This window comes from Mauremys reevesii, linkage group 11, assembly GCF_016161935.1.
Source record: "Mauremys reevesii isolate NIE-2019 linkage group 11, ASM1616193v1, whole genome shotgun sequence".
Lineage (NCBI taxonomy): Eukaryota > Metazoa > Chordata > Testudines > Geoemydidae > Mauremys > Mauremys reevesii.
Window position 1 is genome coordinate 37,362,264 of NC_052633.1, and position 18,354 is coordinate 37,380,617.

At 48.2% G+C, this 18,354-nt stretch overlaps 1 protein-coding gene across 2 annotated transcripts in view; it reads left to right on the forward strand.

Annotated features, from left to right (window-relative positions):
- The first annotated feature begins 442 nt into the window (after positions 1-442).
- The window catches only part of OLA1 (Obg like ATPase 1), a 172,719-nt gene continuing 154,807 nt past the window's right edge, over positions 443-18,354 (forward strand). Inside the window, exons 1-3 of one of the 2 annotated variants that reach the window (XM_039494385.1) lie at positions 443-640; positions 1,438-1,541; positions 5,615-5,758. In XM_039494385.1, coding sequence (XP_039350319.1) covers positions 1,438-1,541; positions 5,615-5,758 — 248 coding nt within the window. In that variant the 5' untranslated portion in view covers positions 443-640. Of the gene's footprint in view, positions 641-668; positions 1,297-1,437; positions 1,542-5,614; positions 5,759-18,354 lie in introns of those variants that run through there. The other variant, XM_039494384.1, reaches the window with a different exon arrangement.

Consider the following 18,354-nt stretch of genomic DNA (forward strand, 5'->3'; position numbering starts at 1 on the left):
ACCCTGGCACGAAAGCAGCAGCAAGAGTTTGTTGCTGCAGCTGCAGGTGAGGGGTGACAGCCAGGTTACCAAGCACTAATTTTGAACACAAAGAGCCCGAGGAGCCTGATCTCTGCGCCATTGTGCATTTGGAGAAATTTCCCCTTTGCTCGGTGATCGCTCCCTGGGGCCAGCCGCCGCCACCATACGGAGGTAGCTGCTTTCAGCCGGGATCGCTCGGCTGGAGGGCTGAGGGGCAGGGGCCGCGCCTGTCTCTGGCCACGCACAGGAGCAGGTGGGCGGGGCAGAGCCGCTCCCGCTGGATTTGTGACAGGCCCAGCGGGCTCCAGGGCGGGAAGCGGGGCTGAGAGCCGCACCGTGCGCGCACCACACACAGCCCGGGGGAGGGCGAGCCAGCGCGTGACCCCCTCCTCCTCAACCGCCGCTAGACCCTCCCTCCCTCACCGCCCGTGCGAGCACGAGGCTCCCCCTCCTTCTGCGTGACCTTTCCTCCCTGGGCGTCCCCGCCCAATGGGAGGCAGCGTGGGCCCCGCCTGTTCCGCCTGCTGCCGGGGTGCGAGCGTGCGTGGCTGTGGTGTTCGCGCTTCGTGGTTGAGGCCGGCGGGGACAGTGTAACCATAACCCCCCTCGTCTCCGCAAGGTGAACCCGCCCGCTCAACCCCCGCCCGGGGGGCATCTGCCGCGGGGGAGCTGGGTGCTGTCAGCGCCGCGCCGGTCCCTTTCCGGCCCGTCGGGAACGGGGGGCCGCGGAGCAGGCCTCGGGCAGCTCTGCACCCCTCTGTCAGCTGCCCCGGAGCGGGCAGGGGTTCAGCCGCCTCCCACGGGCCGGGCAAGGGGCAGCAGCGCGTCTCCGCAGGCAGGCCGGGCCTGTCCGGCTGGCGGCAGCCTGCCCGGGCAGAGGCAAGGGCGCGGCCCGGCTCTCGGGTGGGGCGCTTCGGCCGCGCCGTGCCTAGGCGCACGAGTCGGTGCCCAGCTGGCCGAGTGCCCGCCCGGCTGTGCCCGCCGCTGCGCCGTGCCCCTCACAGCCGCACGCGTCAGGCTTGGAAGCGGAGCAGGAGGCGGTAGCTGCCTCGGGCAGGCCGGCGTGTGTGTGTTACATTTCGCTCCCCTCTTGGGCTCCGAGCCGGTTATTTTTAGCTCAGCCTTTGCAGGGGATTTGCAGACGCTATCAGCCAAATCCACCTACTGAGCCACGCGAGGTCTCTGTGCTGCGTGAGGGGACCATGCGCTGCTCTGTGCCCGGCCGCCGGCTGCTGCTTCTGCCTGCGGTGCCCTGCTGTTATGGCTCCCAGAAAGGTACCTGTAATCTCTCTGGGAAGGGAAGCGTGCGTGTGGCGTCCGCAGGCTGCCTCTTGTAGGCTTTGAGGGACCAAAAAGGAACCGGGGGGTGGGGAACTGGGCTCCAAACATTACGCGTTTTCTATGTTGTCATTTCAGATGCCCCCCAAAAAGGGAGGTGATGATGGGGTTAAGCCACATCCAATCATTGGAAGATTTGGGACGTCTCTGAAAATTGGCATTGTTGGGCTGCCAAATGTTGGGTAGGTAACTGAGAGAAGAAGCTTTGCTTATCCATCTTCCAGACTGTAGATCGTTGTGTTTAGTATGCATCTTATCAGTTAAGTGTTGAATACATACAGGATGGAACAAAACTCTACGCTTTATTTTATTTATATATTTATTAGATGAAATGATCTGATTAGGCTCCATTGGTTGTTGAATTTGTTTGCATCAGATGGCCCCTGAATGCTACACAGTCATGATCTAGCTTGTCAATTTTATTATATTTGTTTGAACGGGAAGAAACAACAATAAGAGGGCTAAAATGCAATATAATCATATATGCTAATTTGCACAATGAAGCTTATCCTCTGGAAATAAAAAGCAGATAAATGAATAAAGTGTTTGAGAAATTGACTCCAATTCATTTGTGAAAGAGGTAGTGCCTTTTGCTAATTTAAAAAAAGATGTTTGAGGGTGTTGGCTTAAATCAGGACACTTTTGAAAGTAGCTCTCATTTGAAAACTGGTTATATTTTTTGTGGAAATGTATAAAATGAAGGATAAAATCTAACTTTTTTTTCTGTGTGGGGTGTGTGTGTGGTTTTTTGTTTGTTTGTTTAGTTTGAATTGCCTTTAAGTTGTAGAACAGTATATAGTATTTTCATGTTCTCAATAACCTTACATAAAGGGATGAAACAAATTATAGTGGAGAGAGAATATACTGAAAGAAAGAATCCTTTTTTGCCAGGGAAATAATGCTAGTAATCTGTTATTACCATTCCTAACTTTCATGCTTCTGTGGGCTGTGTGTACTACTAATAATAATGGGTAAGTTTAAGAGGGAAGACTGTAGACAGGGATGGGTTAAGAATGCCCCATAGTCATAAGCACTAAGAATAACTTTATATTTTCCTTCCTTGGTAAAGTTTGCTGAGATCTGTGAATGAAATGAGTTTACATAAAAGTTTAGTGCTACATTGTGTGAGGAAAAACTTGATAGGAAGTGTGATAATAGCTCTTTTCATCTGTAGTTCTCAACCCCCCCATCAGAGGTTAAGTGTAAGACTTCTCTTTAGTTGAAGATGTCAGAATAACTGGGAAATGCATGAAGTTTTTGGTAGCTTATTAATAGTCATTGGTGATTATGCTGCATTTGGAAAACTGACGCTAAGGTGAGGTTGCATAACAAGTAAATGGGCTGGTGCATGGGGCACAAATATTCAAATTTGCTGATCATTCGGTTTAGGCCTCTGTTACTCTGCAGTGGAATGTTGTGCTCCAATCTGACTTCATTTGTCTCACATCAAGTTGGTGAATATTCATCTGTATTCCACCATGCGCATCATAACCGGCACGATTTGACTCGCATGAGTGCTGTGGCTCCCCATGTTAAACATCACTCTTCTGCACATCCATCATGAGGATGCTACAGACAGAATGGTTGAGAACATCAGGGCAGACCTGAGCTTACCATTATACACAGACTGCTTTGACCACCCAACAATGTGCTTCTTGTTGAGACACCCATTATGGGCAACTTCCCCTGCCCAGATTTCTCTGTGACGTCAATGTGGTGTGAATAATGGTCTGCAGTGTCTTATAACTGACCTGACCATGCATTTACTCAGCTTTGATTTGCCATGCTGCTCATGGACCTTCTGAACCGTTTTTTAACAGGCCAGGGTCAGTGTGCAGCAAGCCATAATGCCTGGGTCCAATGAAGGATCCTACATGCTGCTGTTTCCAAAGATAGACAGTGTGTCTCATTACTGACGATTGCCCTCTGACCAGTATTAGTTGTCCCCTGGAATTATTTGAGCCCCAGGTTCAGTTGTTCCCTCCCTTAGACTAGAGGTGGGACCTCTGGATACGCACCCAGATCTCAATAGGTGACAAGATTTGTAGTTGTACTTTACTTTAAAAAAACAAAAACAAAAACTTTGATCCTCACATATTAAATTTGTACAGTACAAACAGGAATAAAACTTTTAGTTGTTAAATGATTGCAGTGTTTTCTTTTTCACTGGTTTTTTAAATACTTTATACAAATATGAAAATAAACTACAACAGACACTGTTAATTTTTTTTGGAATTGACAGTACATTCTGATAACTTACACAACTTAAATGGTACTCTTTTTAAGCAAAAGGATATGCTGCTTTCCTGTTAGCCCAGAAGTTCCTTTTAAAACTTTCGGAGGGGGGCAGCAGCAGCAAAAATACTGTTTGAGTTATTTATACAGGATACTACCACGATACTAATTTAACCATAAATGCCTTTATTCAATCTAAAGCCTAGATGGTATTTATAGAATTGATCTAAACATGCCTAATAAGCCTAAATAATAAACAGTTTACTATATTCAAATAGCAACAAAACATTTATAAGCATTTGATCAAGATATTTACAAACAGGTTAAACCTAGGGATGCTTAGCCGTATTGGTCATCTCCAGCTTGGTCAGGCAGATGTTACCATCCCTTGAAGAGTTAACTTTTTTTTTAATACTCTTTAACCAGCAACTTAGCTAATGCCAGATGAAGCCATTTTTTAAATAATATATAAAACAAACTTAGAACCAATTACTTATTGCACCCAGTATCCAATTAAGTGTGTTATTTCTATTACTTCAGCACAAACATTAAATATGAACACTGGTATTTCGAAGGGTCACTTCAACACAACAACTTTTTCTCATGATCTCACTCTTTTTGGTTATGTACTTTGGTCTTTATTGTTTATGCTAATATCCAACTCAATTTAAAGCCACTGTTTACCCACATCTTCTAATGTGGGCCTATATTTCTATACCCTGCTTGCGCTTTCCATTGCTTGCTTTCTCTGCTCACACCTGCTTGTTCACACCCTTTTGCAGAGCCTGGTGAAAGTTGTGTACCAGAAACAAGTGGTGTTAGATACACCAAGTAAACAAACTGGAGTTTTATAACACTAGTAGGTTCATAATTCTCAGATGAAAATGTAATTTTTAAGTGGATGGCATCTCTGAGACAAATGATTTTAGGTACGATGCATGTAACAACAAAGTTATCTGATGGTTATAGTGTCTCTTTAACTCATTCAGCTTTCTAAATTCTGGTTTTAATAATGGGATTTTTCATAGTTTTCTATTAGCCACCAAGAATCTGTCTGAAATTAAAAGGGCAATAATAGCAACACAGGAAAAAATAGAACAGTAGACTTATAACTCAGGGTCTGATCCAAAGAATATTGAAGGTAATGGGAACCTTTTTGTTCTCTATAATAGACTTATGTATTAAGCATTCAGAGAGGACTGAGGAGTCAGGTAAAGTTAAAAACAAATGGCAGACTGAGCGATATATAAGCAGTCTGTAACATGGTCTGAGTGAAAATCCTCTACTGTTGGTGGCTAGCTCCCATGGTCAGGAAAGTTTAAGATACTTCTGTCTCTTTTAACTAGAGGAATACAGTATCCATACTGAATTTTTCAAAATTGTTTAATATGTCCTTTTCAGACTTCTCTTTAGATTTTCCTCTCATCTCTTTTCTCTTGCCTATTTAAGTCTAAATGTTCTGCTCAGCACAAGTATTAAAGATGCTAGGATCTAAATAATGCCCAAGGTATTTAAAGAACAAGACTTTGTAGAAACGGGGAAAGAGTTTCAAGCTCATTTGTCAGTGTGGAACTACTTCAGTTGGATAAGAAAATAGTTGTTTCATGCCTGGCCATCTTATATTATTTTGCGTTGTAGGAAAAAATGTAGTTTTTGCCACGAGGAGAACAAAACATTTTTGTGTTCTGCTTTTGATTTACTGTACCTCTTTTGTTTTGATAATATTTAGTGAGAAATTTTTAAAGACACGAATGAGGGTTGGGTTTCCATTTTCCCCTTTGTACCTTTGAAAGTGTCTTGTACTAGAAGAGGGACAGCTGATGATGACGTTTAATGAATTTTTAACTCCTCTTGTGGTCTGTACTAGTTCACGGTGGTGTGATCTTTGTTTATAATAATTATTTTGTGGGATTGGGTCTTTGTATTTTGGATCTCAGAATAGAATGAGAGAAATTTTTATCTTGCTCTTTATCTTGCTCTAAATGAAACTGGATTAAGAGGGTCTTCATTTTGTTCTTAGGAAATCCACATTCTTCAATGTGTTAACAAAAAGTCAAGCAGCAGCAGAAAACTTCCCTTTCTGCACTATTGATCCAAATGAGAGTCGGGTACCTGTGCCAGATGATAGGTTCGACTTCCTATGCCAGTATCATAAACCTCCAAGGTAACTCTAAATCTTATTTTTTTCCAACTAACAAAAACTGTCCTAAATTATTGGAAAAGATTGTCAGTTCAGTGTTTACTTTTTTCTTTAATCACTTTCTTCTAAAGACTGCTTCAGTGTGTGTGATTTTTAGTTTAGAATTAAGACCTCTTAGAATGTGACAAGTAATTAGAATCTAACTCCTTCCATGTGACATCTGTGATAGAACAATTAGGAACATAGGAATTGCCATTTCTGATCAGACTATGCAGTCCAGTATCCTGTCTCCTCAGAGTGAACAATTATGATTTAAGCTGCCTGTTGAGGATCTTTATCAGTTAGAGCTGATTTATGCCATGATGGGTTTACATCTCTTATTTTTTATCCTATTTTAAAGTAAATGTATATGCTCAATTGTCTCTAAAAATATTCAAATCCTTTTTTAAAATTTTACTGAGCTCAGGGCCTTGATGATGTATTAGTGAGGTGCACAAGTTATTTTTTTGTAACTGGCCCACTATTTACATTTTTGTGGTTGTAAATTTGCTTTTGAATTTCATTAAATGTTGTCTTTTTTTTTTATATGAGGAGAAAAGTCTGCTCTTAGTTAACCTCTTTCTCCTATTTTATATGCCTCTATCATATTCTTTCATTTGTCTCCTATAAACAGTTGGAAGCTTTTATATGCATGTTTTTCTGTTTCTTTAATCAGTTTTAGTGCCTGTCTCTGGACTCTAATATGTTCAGCATCAGACTTGGCGTATACATACTTAAAAGCCAAAAATCTTAATTTTAAGATGACCCCTTTTTATTTGTTTTTGGACCTTAAACTGTATAAACACCTTTCTTTATCGCTTAGAAATTCTAGTTTTGAGGTTGCTGATGTAGCCAGGTCATAATCAATGTAAAATAATAAATGTGGTGTGTATCTGCATTTCTGTATATTTTGCACAGTTCCAGTTTGTTACAGCTCAATTTTAGTACCAAATCAGCAGCAGAACTAAAAGGGATAATGAAGTTATTGGCCAAATATTAATTTCTTAAAACTTGTAAACCTGTTGCTATCAGTAATTGATAGGTACATATTTCTAATACTTTTCAAATAGTTTTTCTAATAGTGGAAGATAGATTAGTATAGAGATCTTTGTTATAGATTCCTTCTAATAGGATCACTGATGGCATAAGTGGTGCTATGCAGGATACAGAGTAAAGTTTAAATGCTTGCAATCTAAGAAGACAAAGATACAAAATAGTTTATTGTAGAAACACCAGACATAGTGGTTGCAAGGCATAATGACTCAGTTTGTTTTTTAAATGTTGTTTTCTTGAATCCTACAACAAGACATAGTGGTGTGTTAACACTGATGGGCCTTACGGAAGAATGGTGTTTTTGAGGAGGAGGAGAAAGTAGGGGGTTTGAAATCCTCCTGGGGTCTGTGTTCTAAAGTGAAGGTGGTGACATGGGTGAAAAAATCAAAGGGATAATAATTTTTTCTTGGTCTTTTTGCAGTTTAAGCAGAAAAACTTCTGTTTAATTCAATTTCTGTTCTTTTTATAGAAGCAGTATTGACACTTTTAAAGTAGCCAGTTAGTACTCTTTCCCACGTCTTAAATATTACTGAATATTGTCATTTGGTAAACCTTTAGGCATATATAGTAAAAATTACATGAAAGTCACAGTTTGAACAGCACTCTGATTCATTTTTACAAGCTTGCTTGACTCTATAGAATACTCAAAGGATATGGGAATTAGACTGTTTCCCCTGCAGAATTGGGGCTGCAGAGCTGCTAGCCACTACTACAGGCCATTGGACTCTGTAGAGCCCAGCTCACAGCGAGCGGAGTGCCCAGCTTGGCGGGTATAGAGGCTCTGAATGCTCTGGCTGCTGGGCTTCAACCTCATTCTCAAGGGGATGGGAGAGGGCCTGGAAAACCCAGCTCTGGCAAAGGGTGAGAAAGGGCAGGGCCGCATCACACCATATTACCTGGCAGGATAGTAAAGAAGCTGGAGAGAGTAAAGGCTCTGGGGGTGCAGGTGTCTGGGCTGACAGCTGCCCTGTGGCTGGGCTCTGGGGGGAGGAGGGTGCAAGTGTCCCCACAGCTGGGATCTGGGGGAGAGGAGTTCAGGTGTCTGGGGGCCCCATCTAGCACCCCCCAACTGGAACTGGATTGTTGTAGGGGTTTCTTTCACTCTCTACCCCTGGGGGGAATATTTTGTTGTTGTGTGTATTGTTGACGAGTATTTTGAAAAAAATTACCCAAATAATTGAAACTGGAGTGATTATACAGTTTTGATAAATAAAATTTGCAGAATTTTAAAATGTGTGCAGAATTTTTAATTTTTTGGCAGAGAATTCCCCCAGGAGTAGGTATTGCTACCTTTACTTCTGCAGTGCCTTCAGAGCTGGGTGGCTGCAGAATGGCAGATGCTGGCTGGCCTCCCAGCTCTGAAAGCAGCCAGCAGCAATGTAGAAGTAAAGATGGCAATACCCTGCCATGACACCCTTGTTTCGGCATTGCTGCTGGCAGTAGTGCTACCTTTATAATTGGGCTCCCAGCTAGCAGCCGCAGAGCTTCCTGCGGTAGGGGGAGGTTCCTGGAGGTGGGTCTGACCCAGTCCCGGGAATGGCCCCTGCAGGGGAAGAGGAAGTCCTGTCCCTCACCAGCCTGGCCAGGACAAGTCGTAGGAGCCTCTGTTGTATGGTAGGGGCTCCTACGACTTGTCTCCAGGCCCAGTGCCCTGGCACTCGAGGGTTAAATGGACCTTGGGCTGGCTGTGTTTGGGGTTGACCAAAGAGCCCCCCTTCCCAATCACAACACCCTGGGTTGCCCACATTGCCCACCCATAAAGCTGGCTCTGCCCCCACCAAAAGTGGAGCCCCCATCCATACCATGCCACCCTCACTTCTGTGCTGCTGCTGACAGCGGTGCTGCCTTTAGAGCTGGGTGCCCAGTCAGCAGCCGCTGCTCTCCAGCCGCCTAGCTCTGAAGGCAGTGCTACAGCCAGTAACGGCGCAGAAGTAAGGGTGGCAATATTGCAACCTCTCCATGGCCCCCTTTTGGGTTGGGACCTCCACGGTTACACTGACATTTCAGATTTAAGTATCTGAAATCGTGAAATTTACGATTTTTAAAATCCTATGATGGTGAAATTGACCAAAATGGGACTTGAATTTATTAGGGCCCTACTTATTTTGCAATTTGCACTCTTTTAAATCTGCAGCCACAAACACTGGCACATTTCTTTACAACAGACATTTGTTTCTTCTCCTACAGCCTGAATACAGTAATATCTTCTCCAAACTTAACTATTTAAATGTAGTTCTGTATGCTATTTCTCTTGAAAGAAGGATACACAATGAATGTTTTGAGTTTGTCTCAACACTAGCATTTTACACTTTCGTTACTTAAATAAACTTAGTTCAGCACCATCAGACTTTGTTTACTCTCTCGCCTAAACAGTCCCGTGCATCTTATTAGACTGTAAATCATTACAAAACCACTTATTCTATACGTTCAGAGTTAAGTCTGTATCTTTTGTGAATTTGAGAGAAGATTGTAGGGTAGCGATTAATGAAGTGGTGGCTTCTTTTATTGTTTGTGTATAGTAAATGTATTTCAGTAATATTAAATGCAAGTTGTTTTTTTCTCTTGAAACTTTAAATAATATTGCAAACCAATAATTTGAAGTAGCTTTCAAATAAAAGTTACCAATAAGGAACTAAAGCAACTTATAACAAAAAAGACTGTCCTGAATCTCTTTATTTACTGGATTGTCAGATACACCTCTACCTTGATATAACATGAATTCGGATATAATGCGATAAAGCAGTGCTCTGGGCGGGGCTGCAGGCTCCGGTGGATCAAAGCAAGTTCAATATAACGTGGTTTCACCTATAACGCGGTTAGACTTTTTTTTGGCTCCCGAGGACAGCGTTATATCGAGGTATAGGTGTATTTGGGATGAGATTTGTTTTCCCATAGTGCTTGCTGCTAGCCTAAATCTGCTCATGTTAAAATAAACAATGGTAGTTTTACTATTAACTTCAATGAGAACAGAATTAGGCCATCTTTGAGCCCTTTTGAAAATCATACCTATGATCTCATATATACAACAATACTGTTTTGATGTAAAAACCAAGCATTTAACTCCACATAGGATATACACAATTTATCTGGATAAAGCACTGCCATTTTGGCAACCGTATAAAATAATCTGTCTTTTAGAGAAACTTTGGCTTGTAAATTTATGTGGATCTGGAAACGTATATATGATTACATAAAATCATCTTTCTTTGGCCTCATTTTGTTTATCTTGCACTTCAACTTGTTTTTGGGCCAATGTAAGTCAACTTGTGTGTGACACCTATAGTCTGGCATTTAAAAGTAAATAATGTGCCAGCAGTGAAAAAGAATTTAAAGACCACAATTTGGACTGTCTTTTTTGCCTGGCAGGAGAGAGCAAATTTTAGTTCCAGTAGTGTTTTTTGTTGCTTTGGTAACCTTGTATTTAATCTCTAAAAACCAGGTATCTACAGTAGATTCATCCTGATTCCCTTATGTCTCTTATTTTCTTATTAGCAAGGTGTCTTTTTTAATAAGATGGTGCAGACAATCTTGAACCTTTCATTTTTACTTCTTTGAGTCCTTGCTCATGTCCTTTCCACTTAGGTGTGTGTGCCCGCCACCTGGACTGGTGCTAGAAGTTTTTCCCTCAACAGTATCCGTAGGGGACTGGCTCTGGCACCCATTGGAGTGGCATGCACATGCTGCAATATATAGGGTGCTGCCAGTTCCCCCTACCCTCAGTTCCTTCTTGCCACAAGTGATGGTGCTGGAACTGTTGTTGCTCGTTTGTATGAACTAATTATTTCTTGTATTATAGTGTGTATGGTTTTCTGTTAGTGTTTATAAATCTTAGCTATAGTTAGAGACTTCGTAGGTCCCGAACAGGACTTTGCCTCAGGATGGGACATGTCCCCGTTCCCAGGCTTTAAGCCCTGTGATCACTGCAAGAGGCCCATACCCCTTAGTGATCCACATAACAGTAGTCTGTGTTGCTTGGGCGTAGGGCACATAAGTGAAAAGTGCAAAATTTGCAAGTCAATCAAGCCAAGGACTAAGAAGGAGCATGATATTCATTTAAGAGCTCTCCTTATGGAGTCTGCCCTCACCTCGGCACTGGAGCAACACTCCGACTCGGTCCTGGGTGATCACGAAAGGCAGGTGCAGTGCAGCCCCATTTGGTTCCCGGATCTTGGGCACAGGCAGAGAGGCTTGATGCGCAGCTTGGCGGCTACCGGGTGCAGACCTTTGGAGGCACGCGGTCCCCTGCAGGAGTACTGGTCCTGGCACCTGGTATTTGAGACTGCGATACTGCTCCAGTTACCCGTTGAGGGATCGACATTTACCATTCCTTGGACCCTCACCGATTCTCTAGAAGGGTGATTCTCAAACTTTTGTACTGGTGACCCCTTTCACATAGCAAGCCTTTGAGTGTGAACCCCCTTACAAATTAAAAACACTTTTTTATATATTTAACACCATTATAAATGCTGGAGGCAAAGCGGGGTTAAGGTGGAGGCTGACAGCTCGTGACCCCACTGGGCCGCCAATGGGTGTGGAGGACCCTACTGCACTGGCATCTTCATAGTCGTTTCCAGACCCTCCCTGGGTTCCTCCGGATGATGCTAAAGAGCACCAGGGACTACTGAATAGGGTCACTGCCAACCTGGGTCTTCAGGCGGAGGCGCTAGAGGGGTCCTCAGACTCTGTTCGATGTCCTCTGCTTCACAGCCCTGCCCATGGTGGCTCTTCCCCTTCATGGGGGGGTCTCTAAGATCACATATGCCCTGTGGCAAACTTCCTCCTCCCTGCCACCCATTTCCAAGAGGGCAGAGTGCAAGTACTTTGTGCCGTCCAAAGGCCACGAGTACCTGTACACCCACCCTGCTCCCAACTCCCTAGTGATAAAAATAGTTAACCACTGGGAGCGACAAGGTCAACCTGGGGCTACCCCTAAGAACAAAGATTCCAAGAGACTAGACTTGTTTGGGCATAAGGTTTATTCGTTCTCTAGTCTCAAGTTGAGGGTGGCCAACCATAAAGCCCTCCTGGGATGCTGTGATTTTTAAGATGTGGCAAGCCATGGCCAAGTTCAAGGGCTCTGTTCCTGGAGCTTCTAGGAAGGCATTCCGGACAGTTACGGAGGAGGGCACAACTGTGGCCAGGGCGACTCTCCAAGCAGCGTCTGATGCAGCGGACACTGCCTCGGCCGTCTCCAAGCACCGGACATCCTGGCTGCTCCTCTCTGGCTTGTCTACAGAGGCTCAGTGGTCATTGTGAGACCTTCCCTTTGATGGGCAAGACCTGTTTGCGGAACAGACTGACAATAAGCTCCATGGCCTAAAGGACTCCTGCACAACCCTTAAAACGCTAGGCCTGTGCGTTCCCATCCTTGCCCGCAACGTACAAACCATAGCAGCCTCAGGGCCAGGGGAGTCGCCCTCACCAGGAGCCTCCCGATAAGAAATCTAGATGCTACAAGGGGTGTCCTAGCCCACAGCCTTCACAGGCCTCTCAGTTGAGCTTGACCCACAATAAGCAGGCGGGCAAGTGCTTATTTTGAGGGTATGCCTGAGGGCGATCTACTGGACTGTTCCCAGGATCCTCCCTCCCTATTTTTGCCAGCTCTTTTCCTCCTTGCATGGGCACCTATAACATCGGACTGATAGGTCCTTCAGCACGGTGGCACGGGGTTACACCCTTCAGTTACTTTCTACTCCTCCTTCCCACCCCCATCCCTGTCTCTCTTCAGGGACCCTTCTCACGAGAGTTTCCTTGAACAGGAGGCATTGGGGTTACTGCAGCTAGGTGTGGTGGAGGTTGTTCCTCCCGAGTACCAGGAACAAGGGGTTCTGTTCCCGCTACTCTTTAAATCCCAAAGACCAAGGGTGGTCTGCGACGTATGCTGGACCTATGAGACTTGAACCACTTCCTAGTGAAGCTGAAGTTCCGCATGGTCTCCCTGGCCTCTATCATCCCTTCCCTGGATCCGAGAGACTTGTACGCCGCCCTCAATCTGAAATATGCGTACTTTCACATCGCCATCTTTGAGGGAACCAGACGCTTCCTCTGGTTTACAGTAGGTCCCAACCACTATCAGTTTGTGGTCCTCCTGTTTGGCCTAGCGACAGCACCGCGGGTATTTACCAAGTGTATGTTGGTGGTGGCTGCTTACCTCAGACGTCGAGGTGTCCAGATCTACCCATACCTCGACGACTGGCTAGTCAAGGGCAGCTCCAGGTCCAAAGGGATGTCGTGATGCTGTTAGCCACTTGCCATCGCCGTGGCCTGTTGATAAACGGCAAAAAATCCATATTAGTTCTGGTACAGAGGATAGAGTTAATCAGAGCGGTGCTCGACTCGACCTGTGCCAGGGCATTCCTGCCACTGGAGAGATTCAGGGCACTGACGGACCTCATTGCGGCAGTCTCTGCGTTTCCCCTGACCACGCCCAGGGTGTACCTGTGCCTCTAGATCACATGGCAGGGTGCACATAAGTGGTGCACCACACCAGGCTCCAGATGTGACCCCTGCAGTATTGGCTGGCGACAATCTACTCCTAGTCCAGGGACCACCTGGAAAAGATCATTACTATCCCCGTGATGATACTTACCTCACTGTGATGGTGTACCGACCCTGGGAAAGTCCTGGAAGGAGTTCCCTTTGTCAGCACCCTGCACTCAGGCGAGTTGGTTTTGGACACCTCTGACTTCGGCTGAGGCGACGCACCTCGGCACCCTCCAGGCCCAAGATAGTCGTCCCCAGAGGAAACGATGCTACACATAAACGTCAAAGAGCTCAGGGCAGCACGCAGAATGTGCACTGTCTGTCTTTCTCACCTGTCGGGCAGAGTGGTCAATACGGACAATACAGCCTCTATGTTCTACATTAACAAAGGGGAATGTGATCCTCGGCCCTCTATCAAGAGGCACTCCATCTCAGGGACTTCTGCATCAGCCACGGAATCCACCTAGAAGCATGTCACCTTCTGGGTGCCAAGAACACACCTAGCAGATCAGCTAAGCAGGGACTTCTCTCACCATGAGTGGGTGCTCCATCCGGAGGTAGTTGGCACGACCTTCCAGAGGTGGGGAACTCCCCGAGTGGATTTGTTCACCACCAGGCAGAACAGGTGGTGTCACAGGTTTTGCTCCAGATGGGGTCGGCAAGGACAAGGGCTCTCTCTCTGATGCCTTCCTCCTGCCCTGGGCAGGAAGCCTGATGTAATGGTTCCCTCCAGTTCTGCTCATCAGCAAGGTCCTAGCGAAAATTGAGAGAGACCAGGCTCAGGTTGTCATGATCGCCCCAGCATGGCCTCTCCAGCGTTGATTTGGGATGCTATCGAGCTTGTTAGTTTTCCCTCCATGGCCCCTGCCTACAGACCGGATCTGCTGTCACAGGATCATGGTCGACTCTTGCACTCCAACCTCACCTCCCTCCACCTCACGGCGTGGATGTTGTGTGGCTGAACCCTGAGGAACAGGCCTGTTCAGAAGGGGTCCAGAAGGTCCTCCTTGAGAGTAGAAAGCCCTCAACTAGACAGATTCATCTGGCAAAGTAGATGAGGTTCTCCAGTTGGGCAGTTGAACGGGGCATCTCCCCTTGGCGTTCTTCTATGCAGTCAATCTTAGACTACCTGCTTCATTTGAGGAACCAGGGCCTGGCATACTCCTCTATCAGGGTGCATCTGGCGGCCATTTCCGCCTTTCATCCACCAATCCAGGGGCAGACAGTTTTCTCCCATGACATGACAGTCAGGTTCCTCAGATGCCTCGAGAGACTTCTTCATCAAGTTTGGTCCCCAGCCCCTCAGTGGGATCTTAACTTGGGTTCTGTCCAGCCTCTCAGGCCCGCCCTTTGAGTCTTTGGCCTTGTGCTCCCTGTCTCGCCTATCGTGGAAGGTAGCTTTCCTGGTGGTGGTGATGTTAGGGTGGCGAGTCTTCAGGCTGCGAGTGTTGATCTCAGAACTGATGTACACAGTCTTCTCTATGGACAAGGTCCAGCTCTGGTCCCACCTGGCCTTGCTTCCCAATATGGTGTCTATTTTCCACATGAGCCAGGACATCTTCCTTCTGGTCTTCTACCCTAAGCCCCATGAAACTAGTGAAGGGAGGCGCCTTCACACTTTGGACGTAAGAAGGGCCCTGGCTTTCTACCTAGAGCGGACAAAACCTTTCCGTAAGTCGACTCAGCTTTTCGTGTCTACAGCTGATAGGATGAAGGGCCTCCCAGTGTCCTCGCAGAGGATTTCTAACTGGGTCACCTCTTGCATTTGGACCTGCTATGAGTTGGCGGGAGTCTCACCATCGCTAATCGTCAGAGCCCACTTGACCAGAGTGCAGGCATATTCGGCAGTCTTCCTGGCACACTTCCTGTTACAGGAGGGATCAGGAGGGGAGCGATAGCTCAGTGGTTTGAGTATTGGCCTGCTAAACCCAAGGTTGTGAGTTCAATCCTTGAAGGGGCCACTTAGGGATCTGGGGCAAAAATCTGTCTGGAGCTTGGTCCTACTTTGAGCAGGGGATTGGACTAGACGATCTCCTGAGGTCCCTTCCAACTCTGGTATTCTATGATTCTATAACATCTGTCGAGCTGCGACGTGGTCCTCGGTGCACATGTTCACAGCTCACTATGCTATCACTCAGCAGACCAGGGATGATGCTGAGTTCAGCCAAGCTGTGTTGCAGTCTACACATCCGTGAACTCCTACTCATCTTTGAGGGGTACTGCTTGGGAGTCACCTAAGTTGAATGGACATGAGCAAGCACTTGAAGAAGAAAAGGCAGTTACTTTTTCTGTAACTGGTGTGTTGCTCATGTCCATTCCACAGCCTGCCCTCCTTCCCTGCTGTTGGAGTTTCCGGCAAGAAGGAACTGAGGGTGGGGGGAACTGGCGGCACCCTGTTTACCGTGGCATGTGTGTGTCATTCCAGGGGGCGCTGGAGCTGGTCCCCTACGGATACTACAGAGTGAAAAACTTCTGCACCAGTGCACACACCTAAGAATGGACATGAGCAACACATTTCGAAGAACACCAGTTCTTCTTCGAGTGATTGCTCCTATGCATTCCAGTTAGGTGTGCGTGCACGGCTCTTCGGAACATTTTTACCCTAGCAACTCCGGCGGGCCGGCTGGGCGCCCCCTGGAGTGGCACCGCCATGGCGCTGGATATATACCCCAGCTGGCCCGTCCGCTCCTCAGTTCCTTCTTACCGCCCGTGACGGCCAGTTGGAACAGTGGAGTGCTCCCTTTCCTCCACAGCCCTAGCGTTTCTCTACTCTTGAGTGTACATAGTTGTTTAGTTTACTTAGTTGTTAGTTTAGTTGAATAAGTTGAGTTAGCTATAGTATAGAATAAGGGGGGTTTACCCCTCTTCTTCTGCAACCGGTGCGGGCTCATGCCCAAGGCACCGGGGTTTAAGCCCTGTGCGACTTGCCAGCGGCACATGCCTGTCGGGGACCCGCACGACTCCCGCCTGTGCTGCCTCGGGGAAACCCACCGTCCAGATAAGTGTCCTATCTGCACGGCCTTTAAGCCTTGAACAAGAAAGGAGCGGGACAGTCGTTTAAAGCAGCTCCTTATGGAGGCAACGCTCCAGCCTCCCTCACCGACCCCGGCGGCGCCGAAGTCGTCATCGGCGCACAGCGCACCGGCGGCCCCGAGCCGCTTCGGTACCGAGGCTCCTCGACCTCTGCAACCGGCACCGGCGACCCGGCACCGTTCCCTCTCCCCAACGAGGAAATGTAAGCCGTCGAAGACGGCTTTGAAGCCGCATCCTCCAGGATCAATAGCCCAGCCACCACCGACGCCTCTGGTACTGGCTGTGGCGGTGCACAGACCGTGCACGGTACCGTTGACTCCGGCGCCGCAAGGGCCGTTGAGTCTGGTACCACCCTGCTCCCCAGTGCCAACCGCGGTCGAGCTACAGCTCCCGTCCACGCCCGAGACGTTCTCGACGGCGAGAGAGCTCATCGAGCTCACAGAGGCACCGAGCCCCCGGCACCGCCGGTGCGGGCTGTTAAGTCAGCGGGTAAGCCGACTATGATGCGGCCTCCTTCCCCTGACGGATGGGATAGATGGCACTCCAGGTCTCGGTCTCGGTCCCGGTCCCAAAGACGGTCACCGTCATGCCACTCCAGGTCCCGGCACCACTCACCATCGCGGTACCGGTCGCACTCCCGGAGACGCTCCCGGTCCCGGTCGCCAGCCCGTCGGCACTGCAGAAGGTCCGATTCCCGGCACCGTGACTCCCGAAGCTGCTCCTGGCACCGCCGGTCGAGATCCCGGTTGAGCTCCCGGCACCGGTTGATGGTCCCGCTCTCCATCTCGGCACCGCGACGACCGGCACCGATCCTCGGCACCGTACGGGGACAGATTGCCAGCATCGACGGCGCAGTCCGTGAGTGCCTCCGCCCCTCCGTGGCCGTCTCGTCACTCCTCGGTCGCTTTGCGGGCAGACAGCTATGGCCATCTTCAGGCTGCCCCGCAAGGACAAGTCCACGGTGTGCAGCAGTGGGGCTTTTGGGTCCCCTGGGCCCAGTACGAAGCTCAAGGGCTCCCTTGCCCCCGCGGACCCCAGCCTCCGAACGCAGGGTGCCGGAGGCCACAGTGAGCAGGCCGCCCCCATCACCACCAGGTGGAGCCCAGTCGCCTCCTGGTCCTGCGGAGAATCCGCGCTCCGAGACAGCTGCCCACCCCATAGAGGAACCACCTTCGGAGGCCGTGGTCCAAGGTCGGTCCTCGTCATCCTCGCCAGATGAGGCGGTGGCGGGGGCGTCTACGGCGGACCCTCCACCTATTGACTTGCGGGCCCACCAAGACCTTCTTCGCCGAGTGGCGAAGGCTATCGACCTCTCTGTGGCGGAGGTCGCTGAGGATGATGACCCGGTGACTAATGTAATTGGGGCTGAGGCCCCAGTGCGGGTGGCCTTACCATTCATCCGCACCATTCAAAAGAACGCCACTACCATCTGGCAGTCCCCGTCGTCCATCCCTCCCACCGCTCGCGGTGTAGAAAGGAAGTACTCCGTTCCCCCCACGGGGTACGAGTATTTGTATACCCATCCTGCACCAGACTCACTCGTGGTCCAGTCGGTCAACGACAGGGAGAGACATGGCCAGCCAGCTCCAGTGCCGAAATCCAAGGAAGCTAGGCGCATGGATCTGTTGGGCCGAAAGGTCTACTCAGCGGGGGGTCTCCAGCTCAGGATCGCCAACCAGATGGCCCTCCTCGCCCGATACACCTTCGACATCATGGTTTCCCTGGCGAAATTCTCGGAGCTGATCCCGACAGCCTCACGCCAGGAATTCTCGGCCCTCCTGGAAGAGGGCAAGAAATCCTCCAGGTCCTCCATCCAGGCTGCTCTGGACTCGGCGGACTCGGGTGCCAGAACCCTGGCCTCAGGAGTGACCATGAGGCGCATCTCCTGGCTGCAGTCCTCCACCCTGCCACCGGAGGTGCAGTACACTTTACAAGACCTCCCCTTCGACACTCAGGGTCTGTTTTCGGAAAATACCGATTCCAGAATTCAGACCCTCAAGGACAGTCGAATT